The sequence below is a fragment of the Candoia aspera genome, chromosome 2 (genome assembly GCF_035149785.1).
Source record: "Candoia aspera isolate rCanAsp1 chromosome 2, rCanAsp1.hap2, whole genome shotgun sequence".
In the NCBI taxonomy this organism is placed as follows: Eukaryota; Metazoa; Chordata; class Lepidosauria; order Squamata; family Boidae; genus Candoia; species Candoia aspera.
In genome coordinates this window covers 47827679-47849124 of record NC_086154.1, presented here as the reverse complement: position 1 = coordinate 47849124, position 21446 = coordinate 47827679, and the positions used below count along the sequence as shown (strand labels likewise).

Below are 21446 nucleotides of genomic sequence, written 5' to 3'. Positions count from 1 at the left end.
ATATTTCACCCCAAATCATCAGACGTCCTCACCCAGCAGCTTCATGTGAATGAAGGGACAGGGGGGAGCACTGAGGCACAGCACAGAATAGGGGCCATGGGCTAGACTTCTCCCTGCCCATCAATACCAACTAGAACTGATCCCAGAGGAAGGAGAATCACCAGCATGACACAGTGCCACCCACCCACAACTCCCAGAGCAGCCCAGGAGGATTCCATGATCAATAGTACTGAAGGTTTCTGAGAGGTTAAAAGCAAGGATGGATGCACTACCCCTATCCTGCTGCCACCAGAGGTCATCCAAGAGTGCGATCAATGCCACCTTGGTCCCATATCCAGGCCTGAATCCAGACTGAAAGGGATCCAGATGTGCTTCTGGTGGGGAATGGCGGACTGAGCGGCTGTGTCTGCGGGCTTAGCGGGTGGAGCTGACAACGTGGTAACTTTTTTCAGGCTCAGGCAGGTTCTCTTGAAGCCCAGAAATGTTTTCCAGATAAAGGAAAACACCTGGAATCAACCCATCTGTCCTCTGGACGGCTGCTTGCAGCCAGATCACAAACAGCATTTCACGTTCTACTGGTAAGCTAGCTGGGAGGTGGTGACGGTATCATTTTCCAAGCCGCACTGTAGCCTTAAAGGGACACTAAGACCGGCCATCCCATTTCTAGATCACCAAATTTGTATTTTTTTTAAAGTATAGGTACCCCAACAGAGGCTTTTTCTACAGCAAGGAGAAACTGGCTCTCTTAGTGCTTATTATTACTTTTGGGATTACTTCCTTAAAAAAAACTTCTTTTAAGTTTTGGATTTTGTTCTCTTTCCAAATATAAAAGAGGACTGAGAGTAAACAATTGTCTTCCTGTTAGTATTTTTGTATTAAATTTGAAGATATTAACATTTTCCTACACGTTGAATCGGCTGATTTGAACCTTCAGCTTTCTGTTTTCACTTTCCCTTGGAAACTGTCTGCTTATCTCACTTTCACTTGCGTAAATACATTTCAGAACTTTTTCATATCCTTGACTTTTGCTGGTTAAGCTCCTAGGGAGCGCCATAATCTACTGTGTGAGACATGGAGGATTTTAAACAGATTTTTTCTGACTTTTACCAAGCTTTTATGCAAGATATTCAGGTCATCATGACAAATACGAGATTTAGAATGTGCCATCAGGTTGGGGATGTGGTGGATGAAACTTGGGAATTCAACAGCGATATAAATGTTTCTTCTAAGAGTGAGATTGGATTTCTATTGAGATGCTGGATGAAGATCAGATAGCGGACTTGGAGAAATTTAAGGGAGAGAGAGATCTGCAAGCCACAGTGAAATTGACTTCTGGTGGAATGCCATGAAAAGAAGTTGGAATTTTTGAGGGGGGCAGTCAGGCTGTTTGGTTCTTTTAAGAGAAAAGCTCTGTGCATGTTGTGGGGATATGTAAATGCTCTGGTTTATTTTGAAGTGGGATATGGGTTAAAGAATGTCTATCTGGTTTGCTTTAAGGGTTTGATTGATGCCATTTGCTTTTAAAGATTTGGATTAAGATTACTAAGGTTAAAAATGCATTTATTTGGATGGTTTTAAGGGTCTGATTTAAGGTTACTGTTTTGAGTTGTCTTTGTTTTTTGGGTTTATTAAGATAATTAAAACTGTTGTATTATCAAGTGTAATAGCAGACAATCTACGTGCTTTTAAATTTGTTTATTTTAGTAGACAGAAATGTATAGAATAGTGGTAGGAAAGGAGTAATTAAATATGTGTTATCTTTTGGAGGGGAGAAAGATGTTTAGGAGGTTTATATGGAATTTTTATTTTAATGATGAAGCAACTCTGGAAACCACCTTGGAGGACTAAAAGAGGGCTTCGGGGATGAAACAGTGCCATCCCACTACAAGTGTAATGGATCTTTAACAGTAACAAAGGATTAACTCTCAGTATAGGACAATGTCACTTTACAAGGAGGAAAACTTCTCTTAGAACACATCCGATTCTTGAAGGGAAAACATTTATTTATTTGATTTATATGGCCACCCTTCTCAAACAAGTGACTCTGGGCAGCAAACAGTACCTTTAGCTCCTAGTGAGCTGCTCCTGTACAGTATGATTTCATAGAGGCACAAATACTACGCAATGACAATTTGCTGACCAAATTGGAATTTGCCTACCTGGTATGAGGGTTGCTAATATAGACCTGGATTGTCAAGTACAATACTTATTGTCACAGAGGAGCCAGTAGACATGGTGCAAAGGGTATCAATTATGTGAAGCAAAATTGTTATGCCATCTGAGGAGCCAAACTCAGGATAGGATACCGAAGTAGTTTCCAAAATGCTCTCAGTTCCATGCGTGAAGCCAGTTAGACATGCGGAGATGAACTATCTCAGTATATGGGTAAGAAAACTGTGTCATAAGGAAGGGCTTAAGATTTATGAGGCACTGAAATACTTTTGGGGTAAGTCAGTTCAACAAAATGTTGAACCAGGAAAGAATCAAACTGATGATGTTTGATATCAAAATGATGGCAAAGAAGTACTTAAATTAATTCTGGCAGGATGAGAAGCCAATAGAAAGTACCATTTTTATAACAGAAGGGTGACAATTATTCTAATTGTTTAAAAGGAGAAAGTATGGATCTAGAAATAGATGGAGATCCATTTCTAAATCAAGAATACCACAGGGCCACAAGTGTAAAAGCATATGACAGAAAAATCAAAGGGGAAGACTGTGAAAGTGCTTGAATGCAAATGCCAGGAGCTTTGAGCAAAAACAGGTGTTTGGATGTTTAGTGCTAATAACAAACCTTACAGAAATCTAATGGAATGGAAACAACTAATGGCATGCAGATATCTCAAGACACAATCTTTATACAAAGCACAGGGCAAGGCATACTTAAGACAATGCTGCTCTTGAGGTCAACAAGAGCATTGTCTCGCATATTCGAATTCACGGATGGAACAAACAGTTCCACAGAATTACTGTGGTGTCCATACTAAAACCAAAGCAATTTAGTACTGGAAATATACTATCACTCTCCCAATCAAAAAGGAATGATGGTTTTAGTATACCAAGTCTGTATACAATGCAGACTGCACAGCTATGAAGAACTTAAAAGGAGTTGAGCCAACTCCAATTCGATTAATTATTATGGACATTTATGTATCTTTTTGCATGATGTTCTAGGACAATCACCAGCATTTAAATGGTTCTCCCCTATCATCTCAATTCTCTAACCACTTATCTTCTTTTAACATAATTATGAGTTCTTTGTATTTTTGGAGTAATCAAATTACCAGAACCATAAATTTATCTCTCACTTCCATGTTAGCAAGCGTAGTAATATATTATTAGAAATTAGTTCACAATTATGTTTTTGAGCTGTGATCGTTTTTGTTTTTTTACAAAACACTTCAAGGAAAATTTTAAATCTGGTTTAAATTTTAAAAATATGATTTAAATATTTATTTTTATCCACCCAGCATCATGACCAAGTTTTACCTCAAAAGGCAAACTTACAAATAGTCAGCAGATTAGTAAAGAAAATAAATTGAGTTAAGGAGGTCAAAAAAGGATCAAGGAGAAATGTAAAAAACAGATTTAAAAAAACCTGCTGAAAAGAAACCAACCTGGTTTCAGCACAGCTGAGCCTTATACTACTGTTGTATGGACAGGTCCATGCAGTTTTATTGGCAACATTTTTGGAAGTGCCAGTACCTTCTTCTAAAATGTGTTTTGATTTCCCAACTACAGCAGAGGGAGAGAAGGCTTTTGTACCTATGGAAGAACGCAGGTCTTCCCACTCCTAGGCTGGTGCCTTTAAACACTACGCAAAATTGTATTAACCATAGATTTCCCTGAAGGCATCAGCAAGCACAAAACCAGGGATCATTTTTAAAAAAGCCTTCAACCAAGTTCCACACCAAAAACCTTTGAGCAAACTCAGCAGCCACAGAATAGGGACAGGTGCCCTCATGGATTGGTAGCTGACTTTAAAAAAAAAAAGACAATTTTCAAATCACAAAGATGTTTAAGTGTTAGGACTCATATATTTTAATTTGTGCATCATTAACCTGAAGTTAATGAGCAGTGGTCAATCTGCTGATACCAAACCATTATCAATTGTAAAATTTTAAAAAGGAATGTAAAGAAGTCCAAAAGAATCTCTTCAAGCTGAGCAAGTAGGCCTCACCATGACAAAGGCAGTTAGACAAGCATGTGCAAAGTGATGTACAGTATATTGACACAAACAAACATGCATACACATACAAAGAAACATTCCAAACTTCACAAATACACAAATAATGGCATAATGGATCTGGGTTGGCAGTGACTGAGCAGTAATGTTGCATAAATGGCAGATAACTTAAAGAAAATGTCATTCTACAGTGTCGGTACTATCAACTCCAGGCTTGGAATCATTACAAACTGAAAATAAATGTTTAATACAGTAACACTCCTATGTAAGTCTATGGTGAAACCATACTTAGAATATTATGTACAATTTCAAACAGCACATCTGAAGAAAGATATTGTAGAGCTCAAAAAGGTGCAAAGTCAACTAAAAAGATTAGGTAGTTCTGAAGATGAGAATAGTTCTCATACAAGAAAGACCACAGCATTTCATAGAGAAGTAAGTAAAAAGGAAGATATGCCTAGATATCCATAAGGAACAAAATAAAATTTTCTCTCTTCCTCATAAACTTAGAACTTGTTGTTACTCATTAAATCAAAATTCAGAGAGATAAAAGGAAGTATTTCTTTATTCAAACCATAGTTGAACTGCAATTCACGGTCAGATTTGGTGATGGTCACCAATGTAAAGGGGAACTGAACATACTCATGTAGGATAAGGCTATCAATTGGCCACTAGTCTTGAAGGATGCTTGCTATCTCCAGGAGCATTGGCAGCATACTTTAAATATCAGATGCTGGGGAACAAGAGAGGAAGCAATTGTTCTCTTCTTGCTTGTGAGACTTTTAAATGCACCTGACTGGCTACTGAATGACAAGAGAAAGGGAGGGAGGGAGGGAGGGAGAAGCAAGCAAGCAAGCAAGCGCTGGTCCAATCCAGGGAGGATTTTCTTTTTCTGAAGTTCCAAGACAAATCGCATTCTTTTATGGGTTAACTTTGGATAGAAACAAACTGACTTAAGGCTAATGTGCTATGAAATATGAAAACTCCATAAAAAAGTTATTGCTAAATATATAGTTTTACATGAACTGTCAGCACAATATATATAATTTACCAAGATCATGAAAATGTTTTCTATACAATTTTATTTTATTATTAGTATGATCTAGTGTATAGAAAGCAAAATGAAAGACTTCAGCTAGTTTTGAAAATTTTAATAGAATTAATTCAAGGGATCTCTTAAATTATATGCTAGATTATTAGTATAACCTCCTAATTGTGTAAGATAGTAATAACCAAATTCTAGTGTTGAGGATGAATAAAAATGTAAGTATTTTGTATACATATCTGAATAATTTGTAATCTTGTTATTTCCAAATGTCACAAATCTATGAATGTCAGTGACAAAGTATTGTTATTTCCACTGTGTAAATGAAATAAAAAACTGCTTCTTCCTCAAAATGCAAACAGGTAAGCAAGAAATATCTATGTTTTATTTCTTCCCATATTATGACTAAAAACATATTTTATGCAAATAGAAGTGTTTTCCAAGCAACAGCAACAAACTGCCAAATATTTATTTACCACTGCAGTGAGAAACAGGCCAGTCTGCCACTTGGGCTTGCAAGAGTACTTCCTTAAGCAGATTTGTTTCCATTCTAGAAGTTTATCAACATGCAAACATCAGAAGCACGTCTACAAAACTAAACAGGTGAGAACAGAAATGTGAAAGCCTCCCCCATTTTCTTCTGGAAAATTAAAAAAAAACAAAAAAAACAAATCATGAAATATTTATTTTAGAATAATGAATAGCATTTAAAAGACCTAATATATTTCTATCTCTATGTACTAAAACCCTTTACAATCCCCAAATGACCTCCAAAAACTATGCAGTGACAAATACTTTTCTACACAGGACCTTTACAACTCCTATGGTGAAGAGACATGCCACACATGCAAGAAAGAGTGTGGGAACTTTAAATGGGCTGCATTTCTCAAGTTTCAAGCTCAGAATATACTTGCTTCAGTGGATTAATTTCCCCAGTTATGGGTACAACTGTTCAGTTGGCTTTCAGTCTTCTGAAAATTTAATGCTGAGAAAAGGCTTCTTTTTCAGCTACCTGGATAGCAAGGGGCATATGCAGTAAAGGCCATCCTTCTCACCTGTTTGGTTATCTCCATGCTTTCTCAGTTGATCCTCAGGAACTCTTCCTACCCCTCCTGAGGGAGAGCAGCAGTTAGCAAGTTTAGAGTTTCTCAATATATATAAAGTACATCCTTTCACACTTTTTTGTTCTATAAACCAATTTAAATAATTAGCCCACGTTAGAGAATATAAAAATAATGTTATTAATTTTGAGTATCTTTGGATCTCACAGAATTGTCTTTTCATTCAAGAGAAGTTCTTAATTCCAGAATTGATTATATCTATAAACACTGCAAGAACCAGCAAGACTGTAAATTCCCATGTTAATCATTTTTGGTGTACTAGAGGCTTGAGCTACCCAACCATGCTACTGCTGCTTCCGCACCTGTATTTCAAGAATTTCACATTCTTCATTGAAAAAGACACAGAGATCATATGTTTTCATTAAGTCCATAAAGGTAAATATGGAAATTACCACCAAAAGCAAGTAGATCCAGAAATAGCATAATACAATGCTGTTAAGTTCTATCTCTTAGTAGCAATACAGCATTTTAGAAGAAAACTGGGCTTCAAATAAGTTAATGCGATGCGGAAATTTAAAAAAGCATCCTATTGGACAAATTGCATTTTAAAAAGAACCCTTGAGAAATTAGCCTCAGAAGAATTCATATAACTCTTCTTTCCATAAACTAGCACAGTGATGGCGAACCTATGACACACGTGTCAAAGATGCGACAATATTTTGGGTGACACGCTAGCATTCACCAACACCTGACAACAATTGTTCTCCCTATTTGAGTTACCAAAGAAACTGAACAAAAGGCACTGCAACTCCCCCCATCATCCTATCTCCCTCCCATCTCTGCCCTTTTGGTTGCCCAAAATTGGATTGTATTTTTTTAAAATAAATGAATATGTAAAGAACTGTTTCTCCTTTGTTTGGGGGGGGGGGGGAGACATGCCAGCGGAGTCAAGTTAGGCACTTTCCGAAATTTTTGACATGCTGAGCCCAAAAAGTTCGCCATCACCGAACTAGCATAACCATGATCTTACATAGGTCTGGAAATCAAAATAAAGCTTAAGACGAACTGTCAATGAGAGAAATCTCATTCTTAAAGACTTTTAGAGCCAAAAGTTTCTTTTGGCAATCCTGAATTCAATATAGTCTTTACAATGTTATTGGAACAGAGTTTCTCTCTAAATGTTCTGCAAAGCTCTCCTGTTACCTTAAATAAGTACAACTGGTATGATATGTAGTGATTTAGATCACAAAGGCTAATTGGTAACCTGTAGACCAAATCCAGCCAATTAAGCTATTACATTCAAAGATTCTATCAAAAATTGTTCCATCAGTAGTCTAGTGTTTAAGGCAATGGGCTAGAAACCAGGAGACTGGGAGTTCTAGCCCCCCCTTAGGCATGAAAGCCGGCTGGGTGACCTTGGGCAGGTCACTCTCTCTCAGCCCAACCCACCTCACAGGGTTGTTGTTGCGGGGAAAACAGAAGGAAGGAGTATTTGGTATGTTTGCCACCTTGAGTTATTTATAAAAATAATAAAGGCGGGATAGAAAAGAAAATAATTAATTAAATAATTAATTGTGTTAGTCTTTAACATGCAACATAACCCAGTTTTTTACTGCAGAATAAAACAACCACTCCCCTAGAAACTTTTTTTTTCATTTTTGTAAGTTCTATATGTCCCTAGTTGCACATGCACTCAGGATGGCTTTTGTTACTATGTAACACTGCTTTATGCTACAGCTGATCATCTTACAGCAAGAAAATAAACACCAAAATACAATTATTAATCCCCAAACTATCTAGACAATATAGTACATCCAACATAGAAGCTAGCTATTGCTGCATTAATACAATGAAAGGACAGATTCATAACCCGAGTCTCTTCCTCAGCCATAGGATTCTAATGTTCCATCTCAACTGTGTATTACAGAGCACCCTAGCTAAATGCATAATGGTATATTTAAAAATATGTCTCAAAGTACAAAACAATATAAACAGTATAAGCAAAGGACTCAAAATACAGTCTCCACTAACAGAAGTGGAGATCAGTCTGCTCTAACTGTCATGAACTAGCTGAATAGCCTGAGGGTAAAAATATGCTGTTAAAAACATTCCATATCCCTCTGTAGCATTTACAACTGGACATCTGAAAGATACAAATATTTAAACTGTATACTTATCCTATTACTCACCTGTGATGGGAATCAGTTTCCAATGTATTTCAGTTGTCTCAGCATTGTTTGAATTGGAATGCTGCCTATGATAATTCTGTTCAAGAGGTGTGCTAGGACAGGGACTGGCACAACCATCAAAGCTGCTTATGCTTCCTGTGCTTGTTTCCTAAATAAATACATAGCATTTCAATTTTTAATTATATGGTGTTATATATATTAATGTTAACATACAGTAAGAGTATGTTGGTGTGCATGTACACACGTCTGCTTGTGTGTATTAATGTTACCACTGTTAACTTTGATCATTTCAATATAATATATTCAGAAAATTAAACGTTTTTGTTCTATATTAATTTTAAATCACCAATTAACAACTAATGTAATAACCCTATTTATTGGGGCTCTTACTTTCAGGAAATTCAGGTACAACTATAACCACAACTTGAGGTAACTGCTTTACTCACAGTTTGTCAATATTGCAAAAATCACTTTCAGACAGAAAAGAAAAACAATTCTCTAGACTGCAGACTGGTGATAGTTGCAGCAATACTTTTTTTACAGTTATTTCAAGGCTGCAGTAAAAGAAAGTTTATTTCAGTTGGAAGTATTACTTTATTTCAGCTGGAAAGAAGGTATCCTACAGAAAGCAGCCCTTCCCAGGCTCCCAACATCAATTTAATCTCTTGATCTCTTCCAGTGAAGCAATGATTATGCCCACTCCCCATTACAGACTGCACAATCAACAAATCAACATTAGCCACAAACAGTACAAGAGAGTAAAAAAAAAAATCATCTTCAATTCTCAAACTGCCATTACATGACAGACATAGCAAAATAGTGAACAAGCCCTGGTCAAACTTGCTTGTGCCTATTTTGTTACCTTCTCTGTAGGTGCTTACTATTTTAAATCTATTCCTGGCAATCCTGATGCAAATATGCTCATACGCTGAGCACTCAAGCCACATGGAGCTCCAAGGGTCATAAAAACACAGGAAGTGCTTTATACCAAGTTAGATTAGTGATTCATCTAGTACGTATCTACATGACTGACAATGAATCACCAGGATTTTGGACAGAAGTCTTTCACAGATCTGCCTAAACCTACTTATGTTCAATTCACTTAACTATTCCTCTCTCGGAAGTAATTCTGCCTTAATGTTGTCCTATTTTTGCATCAGTCTGATTTCTCTTGGCTACCTAAGCTTACTTACAAATGCCTCCATTCTGAGCACTGGAAAGCTCTTTTTCCAAACTGCAATGGAAACTCTCCAGCTTCTCCCCTTACCATCAGAATGAAGATTCTCCAGGTACATTGTTTTAGCAGTCAAGTCTCCTAGTTTACCTTCCTGCCTGCCTCTTGGATGGTGGGGAGAAAAAATAATAAGGAACTGCCACTTACGGTGAGCTGGTTTTGCCAAAGAAAAAGATGTCTCCGCTAAAAGGAACAAAAATGTCTTTTATCTACCTATGGTTTCAAGACTGAAGTAGTAACAAGAGATTCAGTGGTACAATATCTACAATGCCATATAATTATATGGAGGGCCAGTTTGGTGTGGTGGTTAAGGCATCAGGCTAGAAACCAGGAGACCATGAGTTCTAGTTCACCAAGCCAGCTGGGTGACCTTGGGCCATTCACTCTCTCTCAGCCCTAGGAAGGAGGCAATGGCAAACCCTTTTGAAATATTGCCAAGAAAAATGCAGGGACTCGTTCAGGCAGTTGCCAGGAGCCAACACTGACTCAAAGGCCCACATACACATACATAGTTATACAGAAAAAGAGCGATGTCACTAAGTTATTCTTCAAATTCAAGTTAGATTTTCCTACTGAAAATGACATAACAAGTGTAACAAACACAATTGTTCAGTATAGCAAAGTTTCATGATACCCAATTATCTTTAGCTTCACTAAACTTACCTGTCCTCCGATTCTGTTACCTGTGTAAGAGTTTTTAATTGCTCTTGCAATTAAATTGCAACAGATTTAATTTCTTCAAAACAGAAACATTCTTACTTTTAAATGTAGTATATGATCTGGATCTGTTTCAGTAGTGGAGACATCAAGAGAATTAGGCAAACATGGTGCACTCTTTTCTAGCTTGACTGGACTTTGGGGATCCTTGAATTGAGTATTTTCGTTTGTAGTATTAGGAAGCTCGGGTTCTTTCTTGATCTTTGGTGGAATGGGATTGTACTCAACTGTTCGCCTTGAATAATTTTCTAGTGAAGGCTGTTTAATCAATCTTGCCGTTTGAAAATCTGCATTAGTAAGCACATCCGAAAGTAGTTTCAAAACACCAGATAGGTCAGTAATAGCAGGATCAGCAACATTCTGTTGTCTCAAATCAGTATCACGTCCACCAAGATCTGCTATTACCGAAAGAAGTGATTCTGGTGCTCTGTCATCTAGAAATCCAGCTGGGGGAGGGGTAGAAATGGACAGAAAAATAAATATTATGCTAAAAGATTTCTACTACTCAATTATCAATTGATGAATTTGATACACACAGAAAAGACAGAAATCTATCTATATTAATATAGAAGCAATAAGAATTATGAATGTAAAATGCAGCCTTGAGTGTTTTTTTATTTGCACTAAGATTATGCAATTACAAGATTCAAACTGCAAAAAAGGTGCTACAAAAAATTAGCTATATTTTTCTAAACTCTACAGTTATTACAGAGGTTCTTACCTTCATAGTTTTCTAAAGTATTGGTCATTTTTAACTGTTTTTGTGGACTCTCTCCCTTACTTTCCAATTTTCGTTTCCGCCTGTTTTCATTTCTATTGTCTTCTGAGTCAGATTCCCTGTCTACGTTTTTCTTTGTATAATGAATTAAATTAATCAGATCTTCAATATTTCCTCTATCACGGTCTCCAGAGTGAACTGGCTTTCTTTTGGCAGTTTCACATTTTGATCCATTTCTTTTTCCAGCTTTTCTCCTTGTAAAATGAGATTCATCTTCTGGGGCTTCATAATCTGAAACAGGACTGAACTGCTGAGGTTTTTGATTGCCATCCATTATTTTCTTCACTTTAGAAATAGGAATCTGGTAGGCTTCTGAACCAAAAATATAGGACTGTAAGCAGCTTTCAAGGTGGGATTTATTTTTGGGACCAGGATACAGAAATGTTTTATCATCCAAGGTTCCTTTATATTGATGTAAAATAAATTCTTTATATTTACTGTATCGTTTAAAATAGTCATTTATATACTTTTCCACCAAAGTATTTAAGTCAGATTTGGGATCTTTGCGAGAATGCACATATGCATAATGCAATGACTGGATAAATCTTGGAAGTTCTGGCATAACCTCATGGGTTTCATCCAATACCAATGTATTCTCACTTTTCTGATCATTTCTGTGCACTATGTTGAGAACGGGAAAGAAAAAGAAGTAAAGGAGAAAAAAAAAGATCAGTAAACAGTATAATGCATTCTCCTTTTCCGTGAATAAACTTACGTAGTCCAATTTTCCTTAATGGGGTCAACACATGTGTTTCTCCCTCATCATTTTACCTTAGTAACACACTAAGATTATGCTGAAGAAACCATAACACACTCAGATCTATCTTGGGATTACTGTAATTGTTTGGAACAAACATCTCTTCCTGATCCGCTTGTACTTTAAGATAAAAATCTGAGATACTTTTCACATGTCCATCAGTAATAATAATAAGGGTGGTAGGCATGGAAGACAGTGCTTTTTCAATGGTGTACTTAGTACTTCAAGCAAGAATTTGACAAACCCTTTTATTATATGCATGACAGCAGGTTAAAAATTCATTTGATGTCAAAAATTTGCTTACAATATAGATTGTTTAGTGGACTGCTATTTCCTTATACCAGCGTTTGTTCCTGGTTTTACTGGAAGACTTAATTTTAAATGTCTGGTTTTGTTTCTAGTTTTTATTAAATGTAATTTGCTTATTGATTCTGGAAACAATTTTGGAAGGGACATAAAACCTTTTAATTAATAAATGTTGTACCATTTACCACCATGCAATTTGATTGGTTTACTGTTCTAATTTCAGTACTTTCAATTCACTTATGCATGTACAACCTGTATTAATTCATACTAATTAATACATGTTTATTTTATTTATACACACACACACTTCAGTAAAATAATCAATATATCACTTGTATAATAGCTGTAACTAAATGGATTTTATTCTGAGACTTAAAATAATTTAACAAGCATTCCTAGATGCGCTAAAGATATCAATACAGAAATATCTGCTCAAGAGCTACCAGCTAAAACACTTTCTATTTCTGAGTTACACAGATAATTAGCTAAGCAGTATCCTATAATACAATGTAGGTCAGCCCAGAACATACCAAATACAAAAAAAAAAGTTAAACTTCAGACAAAACTATCCACAGATGGATGAACCTGACAAGGAGGAGGTTATACTGAAAATTCAGTGATATTATCCCTGCATACAGTAGATATTACTAATAGGTTAACTACATTGGTGCTCTGGATTCAGTCTATGATTATGTGTAGCCAGCAATATTAGCTTAAAGAAATGTATCACTATTTCATGAAGCTTTCGACTTTATGTAATTACTTTTATACTAATTAATACATCCATTTTAATTTGTGGTTATGTTAACTAAAGCAGAAGCTAAGATACAGACTACTTTTCAATACATTGTGAGGTAACAATTATGAGAGATTGTCCTAGATACATGAAGAATTTTAGGGGAGTTAATTCTGGTATGTCAAAAGTTTCTTTTTACAAATTTATGGTAAAGCAGTATGGAAAATGTGGTATTATTTATTTATAATGATAATTTATCATACACAGTGTGCTCAGTACTCAGCCCTTATTTAGCCTATCACTTTAATTCCAGAAAGCATTTTTAATATACTAAATTTGACTCAGAGAGCCACTGGTACAGTTAAGGTACCAGGCTAGAAACTGGGAGACCACGAGTTCTAGTCCTGCCTTAGGTAAGCACAAAGCCAGCTGGGTGACCTTGGGCCAATCATACCCTCTCAGCCCTAGGAAGCAGGCAATGGCAAACCACTTCCAAATCTTGCCAAGGAAAATGCAGGGACTAGTCCAGGCAGTCACCAGGAGTCGACAATAACTGAAAGGCACCCCCCTACAAAAAAGTCTCTTTACATTTTTAGTCTTCTGAACCCATTTGGATTCTGTTTCACTTTTCACTGACAACCTAGACTGTCATGAGCACTGATGGTGAGCAAGAGGGGGCCCCTATCCAGGGGGGAAACCGCATGCGTAGTAGTGAGGAGTTGAGCAGCCATTCAAAGAGACACAGAACAGACCCGCCTTGACTTTTGGGGTTTATCTGTCTGGGTTTTCCAGTTTGTTAGGATTTTCTGTCTAATGTAGCAGTAATAATACACTAGAGACCTATTCCTCATCTCAGCGTGGTTCCTAACTGTTAGGACAAAGACTGTACATTACATGCAGTCCCTGCTAACTAAGCTAGGAGAAAGGGTCAGGATCTCTCCTTTCTTTTTACACATGTCATGAGCACTGATGGTGAACAGGAGGGGGCCCCTATCCAGGGGGGAAAACACATGCGGAGTAGCGAGAATTTGAGCTGTCATTCAAAGAAGACACAGAACAGACCCGCCTTGACTTTGGGGGTTTATCTGTATGGGTTTTCTCACGCTTCTTCAGTTGGTTAGGATTTTCTGTCTACTGCAGCAGTAATAAAACACTAGAGACCTATTCCTTGTCTCCGCGTGGTTCCTGCTTGTGAGGACAACACATCAGCATTTGATCCCTCACGTGTTCCACACAAAACTCACTGCATTCTAGCCACCTTAAGAAGTAATTTCCTTTTCTCACAAGATGAAGACTTTACTACAGATTTATTCTAAGGAAAGCACACTAACACTTTAATTACACAATCAGGAAATTACACCCATAATCCTATAAAGAGGAAAACTGCTTTAGAAATTATGGGATTGGCTTATAATAAGCAAACTAATTAGACACAGCTAAATTAACACAGCAAACATAGCATTTTAAAGCACAGATAGGAGTTAACTAGGTTAGTTTGTTTCTTTCAAGATTTCACCAACTGTTTTTTCTCCGGTCTCAGATAGGGATAGGAGAAAGAAAATATTTTGATCAATATTCTCTCTTTACTGTAATCTATCAGTACCATAGACATTACCACCATCAGCTTTATCAATCATGTGTTCAAAGTACCAAATGCTGTGAATGCACACTGGTTCAAGAAAGGTCAGTTGTAGCTGTAACCTTTTGGTAACACAGCTGCTACCAAAATTTCTCCTTCCTGCCCAGTGCTGGGCTAGCACCCATGGCCCGAGAACTCCAGCCTATTTTAAAGATGAAAATTAAGGCTGGCCGCATTATGACCCAAGGCTGGATCTGCAACTCCACATTACTATTATTGTGTCAGAAATACAACAATAATTAACAATTGATATACCTCCACATTAAATACTGAAAAAATTACCTGAAGTCACTAAATTCCTAGGCTTCCGAAATAGAAACAATGCCTGCAAAACACGAGGCCTTCCTGTTCGATTATCTAATTAAAAAATAAAGGGGGAGGGGAATAAAAGAGAAAATAAAAGTTATAAGGTAGCAAAATTACTCATTAAAAGCAATTGTTCAAGAAAGACATAGCACTTGCATACCATATGGGGAAGCCATTTGATAAGGAGAAAGAAGCAAGAGATATCCTCCATCTACAAGTGGTTTTAAAATAACCTACAAAAAAGACATTTAAATTAGGAATGGAATTAAAGTGTAACAAGTTTTGATCATACTGTACTTTCAAAAAGTACAAGCCAAGTTGTTCTTGAAACTTCCTGTACTACAAATGTGCATATAGTAAAATTATAGAAGAAATCTATACTCACTAGGTTGTCTGTCTCTAGCTTTTGAAGTAAACCTTCCAAATTACTTCCCGATCTAGTCTTTTCCACAACTTCATACAGACTACAATACATTCCATTCTTAAACACTGAGAATATAGAAAGAAAAAAGAGCTGTCAATAAGCCACCTCCCCATCAGAGAACAAAGTACAATGAGCCTAAAAACATCAGGTAAGAGAATTTCCCTCCCCTTTCATCCCTTGATAAGCCTTTCTGTCCCATCCTATTCAAACAGAGGACTTGCTTGAATAGGATGGGACTGGAAGGGACTGTTCAGGAACGGGGAACTACCCATTTTTGGAAAGAACTGTCCAGAGCAAGTTCTACTTTATTGGCTCAGGATGCCTCACATGATTCCAACAATCTCCCCCTTCTCTACATCCCACAAGAGAACAAGAGATGGGGAAGTTCCCTTCCATGAAACTCTTTTTTTGAAACTGTTTACAATTTAAGTCAGAATTAGGTAATTGGTGTTGTGGGCTGTAGTTACTACTATGGCGTTAAAAATGGTTTGAGTTCAAAACTCAAGCACAAACCCCCAGCACAAATAGATTAGATGCAACTAACTCTTCACCCAATCAGCCCACTCTCCTCCATTAGCAATTCAGAGACTGGGGGCAATGATCAGGAGAAAAATCGACCCCTTCCTTAATCCAAGCCCACAGGTGGTGGTGACAGCAGCTCAGAGGAGCCAGCAGACTACATATCACCATCATACTGCAGGCCCACAAGGAGTATAGAATGTGAGCACTTCAGGTTTCAGCTTGAAGACTTTGCCCATGTCGTGGGGAAAAAAGAAGATCCACTGTAACATGAACCAAAACAATGGAGATCCAAAACAAAGTTTAATTATTGAACTACCAAGAGCTTCGAATACAGAGGATTCAAAGGATTATATAGGTCAAATATATTATCAGTCATGAATAATTAATTATATTTGCATAGGCAGGAAAAGCCCCTAACTCTATGTCAGCAATAATCACCCAAATCCAAACCTTGAGGCTGGCACCGAAGTCTTACTTTCAATCCTAATCTACATTCCTTCACTATTATGAGTATTATAAAATGACCCAACACCTTTACATTTTATTACCTGGCTTCTGCTCCCTTCCTCAGTGTCATAACAAACTAAATTACAATGCCAAAGGTACCTGGGGTCTGTATAGTTTCCTTGTTTTTTTTACGTAATTAATATTTTACTGCTAGCACCAAAGAATGATTTTACACTGAAAAAGTAAATTCTTAACTAAGGAAACTAAAAATCTGTTTACAGATACAAATTTTCAACTTTCAAACACCACATCTGCAACCATCTGGGGAAGGAAGTATCTTTCAACTTCAAGGATGCTTAAATACCTGCTCAAGTATCATTCATCCATTCATTCTTCTCAGTGCTCCCAAAAGTGGGCAACCAGTGCTGTCAACCAACAGCAGGATATCTGTTTTTAAGCAGACCAAGGAGCAAGGAGGGCACAGTAATTGAAAGGCATCAGACTTCATGTGAGCAATCATGGAGGTGATTGATTTATAACCGGTTTTCTTTGTATGGGAGCACAAGCCTGGGCTTCCTCCTTCTCTTTCCCCCCAGAACAGCAACAGTGTGAGGTCGGTTGGGTTAAGAGCCAGTTTGGTCTAGTAATTAAGGCTAGAACCCAGGAGACTGAGTTCTAGTCCCACCTTAGGCATGAAAGCCAGCTTTGGGCCTGTCACTCTCTCTCAGCCCAACTCACCTCACGGGGTTGTTGTGGGGAAAATAGGAGGAGAAGGAGTACTAGGTATGTTCCTCGCCTTCAGTTATTTATAAAAAAAATAATAAAGGCAGGATAAAAAAGAGAGAGAGACTGTCCCAAAGTCACTCAGTGAGCTTAGATGCCTTAGTGATTTTGGATGATCATTCCTTTGGCATGATGATGGATGCCAATCCCATACCTTTGCCAGGTGCCCCTAATTATCCCCTCATTCACATTCTTTAGCAGGTAGCCAGTACCCTCTCTGCATCACTGGGTCACAATTTTTGTAGTAAAGCCTTTTTTTCCTATAACTACCTTCTTAATCTGCTCAGATTCTTTGCTTGGCTTTTTTCTTTGGAAAAGATCCTGGGTAAAGCCTTAGCAGTCCAACTTTATACCAGAGTCACACACTGACTAAAGCCTTCGGGAACAAACCAAGTATTTGTGCTTATATGACTCAAATATAAAAGGGAAAAATCATTTATGGTGATCCCCCCTTCTGGAGAGAAGTATCTGGGTTATGGAAATGCCAGGTAAAAATGGAGATTAGGCTGTGATCAGGAGGCAGTAGCCTGGGGGTCCAAAAGACTTTCTTTCTCCAGCAACAGCCAGAGTCTCAATCCTGTCACGAGATTCTTCTTGGCAGGCCCAACAATGCCAGTCCCATCCTTAAGACATCCTGCTTTTCACTGCCAGGAAAAATTGTTGGCTTGGCCAGCAATACAGAACTCTTCAAGTCAATGAATTTTCTCCAATTCTGATCAATCAATGCCAATTTCTGAACAAAATTGGCAATGGTTGCCAAGCAGTATATCTCTCAGGCACCAACAAGCTTTGTATGTTTTCCCAGTTCCTGAGCAGCACCTGAAATATGCTCACACTCAACAGAGATTCCACATGGAACTTTTTAAACCTGTGCACAACCTATGTTGCAGTGGGATTAATCCACCATTTTTCTCATGGGCCACCACTCTCCATCAGTCTGACTTCGACAGACTAACCACTTTTCACCTGGCCAATTATGTTTCCAGGCTTAGTCACTGACCAAACTGGGTCAGACAGGGTATACCTGAGATCTAATGAAGCACAACACAAATTGCATCACAAAGGAAATACTGAATCCTGCAGTCTATGACACAGACAGAAGAATAAAAGGCCTGCTCTGCTCATAGCATGATAATATGTTGTTTTAAGATTCTCTGCTATGGGGAAGTTGGATTTCATATGGATGGATTTATAGTGTGGAAGGGTGATGAATCTTTGACCTATACAGTAGTGTGATCAGAGGTCCATCCATGGCCTATTAATAAAGAGATTCTGGTTAAACAACACCCAGAACAGTGTATTGTATCATGCCTTTATTAAACATATGGAGCTAACATTCACTGTCTTTTGAGAAAAAGTGAAGCCCCAGGGTAATAAGCTCCCTTAAGGAGGTAAGTTGAGTCTGATATTCCAATCAATGAGATGACAATCATGTGTGCTTGAGGGGCCCTCTCTATAAAAGAAAATCACATTAGTTGCCATGGTCACAATAAACATTTGTAGAAGAGAATCATGTCCCAATCAAGAGTGAAGACCTCATACAAAAGATTGTTACAAAGCCAGAAATGGTTATAAAACCATGATCAAAACTGTGGCTCCCATCAATCCACAATCAGGGAAATAAAAGTACAAATGGGAAAATGCAACACCACTGTTATTCTTCCCAGGTATGGCCATCTATCCAAAATCTCTCCAATAGCAAGGTGTAGAATTTCAGGGTAACAGCACAGGATCTGCAAGCCAGTCTTGCATTGGCTTATGTCAGTCTTAGTGATATGAATAGAAAGATACTAAGAAACCACTGTTCTCCATAAACCACATTGCTTTTTTGTCTCAGATCTGCAAAAGACCATCTGCATGACCCAGCAGGCTACTGGAACAAAGCTCCATGACAGATGAGGGAAAAGGTAGAATTTTTTGGCATTAATAACAAATACCATGTTTCAATAAAACAAAAGATTGCATCCAACAAAAGAATCTCATCCCAAACATGAAGCATGGTGGAGAGAATATTTATTTATTTTCTATCCTGCCTTTATTATTTTTATTAATAACTCAAGGTGGCAAACATACCTAATACTCCTTCCTCCTCCTGTTTTCCCCACAACAACCACCCTGTGAGGTGAGCTGGGCTGAGTGTGTGACTGGCCCAAGGTCACCCAGCCGTCTTTCATGCCTAAGGCAGGACTAGAACTCTCAGTCTCCTGGTTTCTAGCCTGATGCCTTAACCACTAGACCAAACTGGCCAAATTATCCTAATTTTGGGCTGCTTTGCAGCTTCAGGACCTGCATGGATCACCATCTTTGTATGTGCAATATATTCTAGATTATAGGAGCAAATTGCACAGGAGAATGTCAGTGTATCTATGCATGAACTGAAGCTTAAACAAATATGGGTCAGGCAGCATGACAACAATCCTAAATATAAAAGTAAATCTACAACATAATGGCTGAAGCAGAGGAAATTTCAGGTTCTGGAATGGCTAAATCAAAGCCCTAATCTTAACATAAATGAAGTGTTGTGGCATGACCTGAAGTGAACAGTTCATACAAAACAAGTTAAAAATATCTGTGAGACGAAACAACTGATCAGTCAAAATCATTCCAAGTAAATGTGCAAAATTAGTCAAAAGAGAAAAACATTTGGCTGCAGTCACTACTGCTAAAAGAAACTCTACGATTTACTAATGTAAAATTTCAGTTACTTTTTTGCATCAGAGACTGAATGTTCATTCAATGAATTCAAGACATGACACAATACACAGTTTTGTGTGTTGTCTGTTTAACTAGTATCTCTTTATCTGTTAAACATAGAGGGAACACAGAAGGCACTGAAGGTTACAATACTGTAGGTTTATGAATAGTTCTAAAGATTCTCAAACTTTATCTGACCACTGTAGTTGGATATACTGTAGATTGCAAAGGAACCAAGTGAGTGAAGATAAAACACTGAAAATATCACAGAAGTGCATACATATGTAAAAACACTACTGTGCATCAGTTCCCACATGCTGATCATCTTTTGACATTAAATGTAAATCCATAGTAGTAGTACAAGGTTGGTTTGGCTTGTTAAGATCAAGACTTCATATGCATGCCGTGAATGCTTTTTTTATTCTGTTTCTTCTGAATGTCTTTGAAGACAAAGATTCATGAGTCTCAGTATCAACAGGCAATGTGCACAGAGTGCCAGTTCATACCTAAGTCCATACAGTATTTGTTTCGAAAGTTTTCTATGTTGGCTAACCAAGTGAAGCTCTTTTTAGCTTTCTAGAGCAGTTTAAAAAACCAGAGTATGTTATGTTTGGTTGACTTGCTGAATTTTTGGTGTACGCTGCACTCTGTACAGTCTTGTGAAGATTGTTGAGACCTCAGAGTACATTTAAAAATACAAAAACTCTACTGGTTGTTTAGGACTGGTTTGCTGAACTTCAGTGTACTGTATGTTCATGCTCTTATATAACTGCTGAGGCAATTCCTGGTCCATATGCTTAAAAGACAAGTTTGAGAAATCAAACTTTTAAAGATTGTGTATGTTTGCGCTTGTGTACGTGCATGCACTAAGCAATTTTATTTTTTAAGATATAAAGGCAGGCAGAGCTCTGTATTTTCTGGAGGGGTCTGGGCAGGGCTGAGGAAAAGCTGAATTTATTTTTTGTTTTTGTTCTCATTCTAGCAACAGCCAAGCAGAAACTATTAGCACACTTTTTTTGTTGTTGTTATCAGCCAGCCACTATCCAAATATGAAAAAATCAAACCTGCTAAGTAAAATAGGTGACAGGTGATGCTAAGGGGCATCTGCAAGGAGGAACAGAGAAATTTTGCAAAAAAACCAAAGCAAAGCAAAGCAAAGCAAAGCAAAGCAAAGCAAAACAAAAGTCTTTATTTGTGCTTGGTCAACCTTCAGGTAGCCTGCCCTAGAGGTAACTGAAAAGTATCTTGGAAACCTTTCAAAATGTATGTTCCAACTAGGACATTCTAAAATAATATGGTTGTTTTTATTTCATAAACACTTGCAGAAATTATTAGACTTCCTAATAACTGATTTTTTAAATCTTTATATGAAAAATATTAAGTAGGAATCTGGGATGTTGCGTGCCAAGTATCAGTGTTTAATACAGGCACCACAAAGGCCCAAATATATTCTAAGAAAGTACAAATAATAGGGTATTTCAGCCAGTGTTTTGTTTTGAAGTGTGCTCACTTACTAGAAAAAAGATACAAAATAAACTGAGGAAATAAATAACACCTTAACTGGCTAGGTGATATGATACAGAACAACCTTACCAGTTTTTGTTACTCATTTTCAATGACAA

The 21446-nt window shown here is 37.4% G+C and overlaps 1 protein-coding gene across 7 annotated transcripts in view; it reads right to left on the bottom strand.

Moving 5' to 3' along the window:
• Positions 1–21446, bottom strand: part of TASOR (transcription activation suppressor) — an 82084-nt gene that overhangs the window by 30617 nt on the left and 30021 nt on the right. For 5 of the 7 annotated variants that reach the window (XR_010067088.1, XM_063291772.1, XM_063291767.1 and 2 more), the window contains exons 11-17: positions 15340–15443; positions 15115–15187; positions 14931–15005; positions 11154–11831; positions 10475–10878; positions 8482–8629; positions 6287–6343 (exon numbers count right to left, since the gene is read on the bottom strand). Coding sequence is in view for 6 of the 7 variants with exons in the window: in XM_063291772.1 (XP_063147842.1) it covers positions 6287–6343; positions 8482–8629; positions 10475–10878; positions 11154–11831; positions 14931–15005; positions 15115–15187; positions 15340–15443 (1539 nt within the window). In the remaining variant the exon portion in view is untranslated. The remainder of the gene's footprint in view (positions 1–6286; positions 6344–8481; positions 8630–10474; positions 10879–11153; positions 11832–14930; positions 15006–15114; positions 15188–15339; positions 15444–21446) is intronic. The other 2 variants (XM_063291768.1, XM_063291770.1) reach the window with 1 other exon arrangement.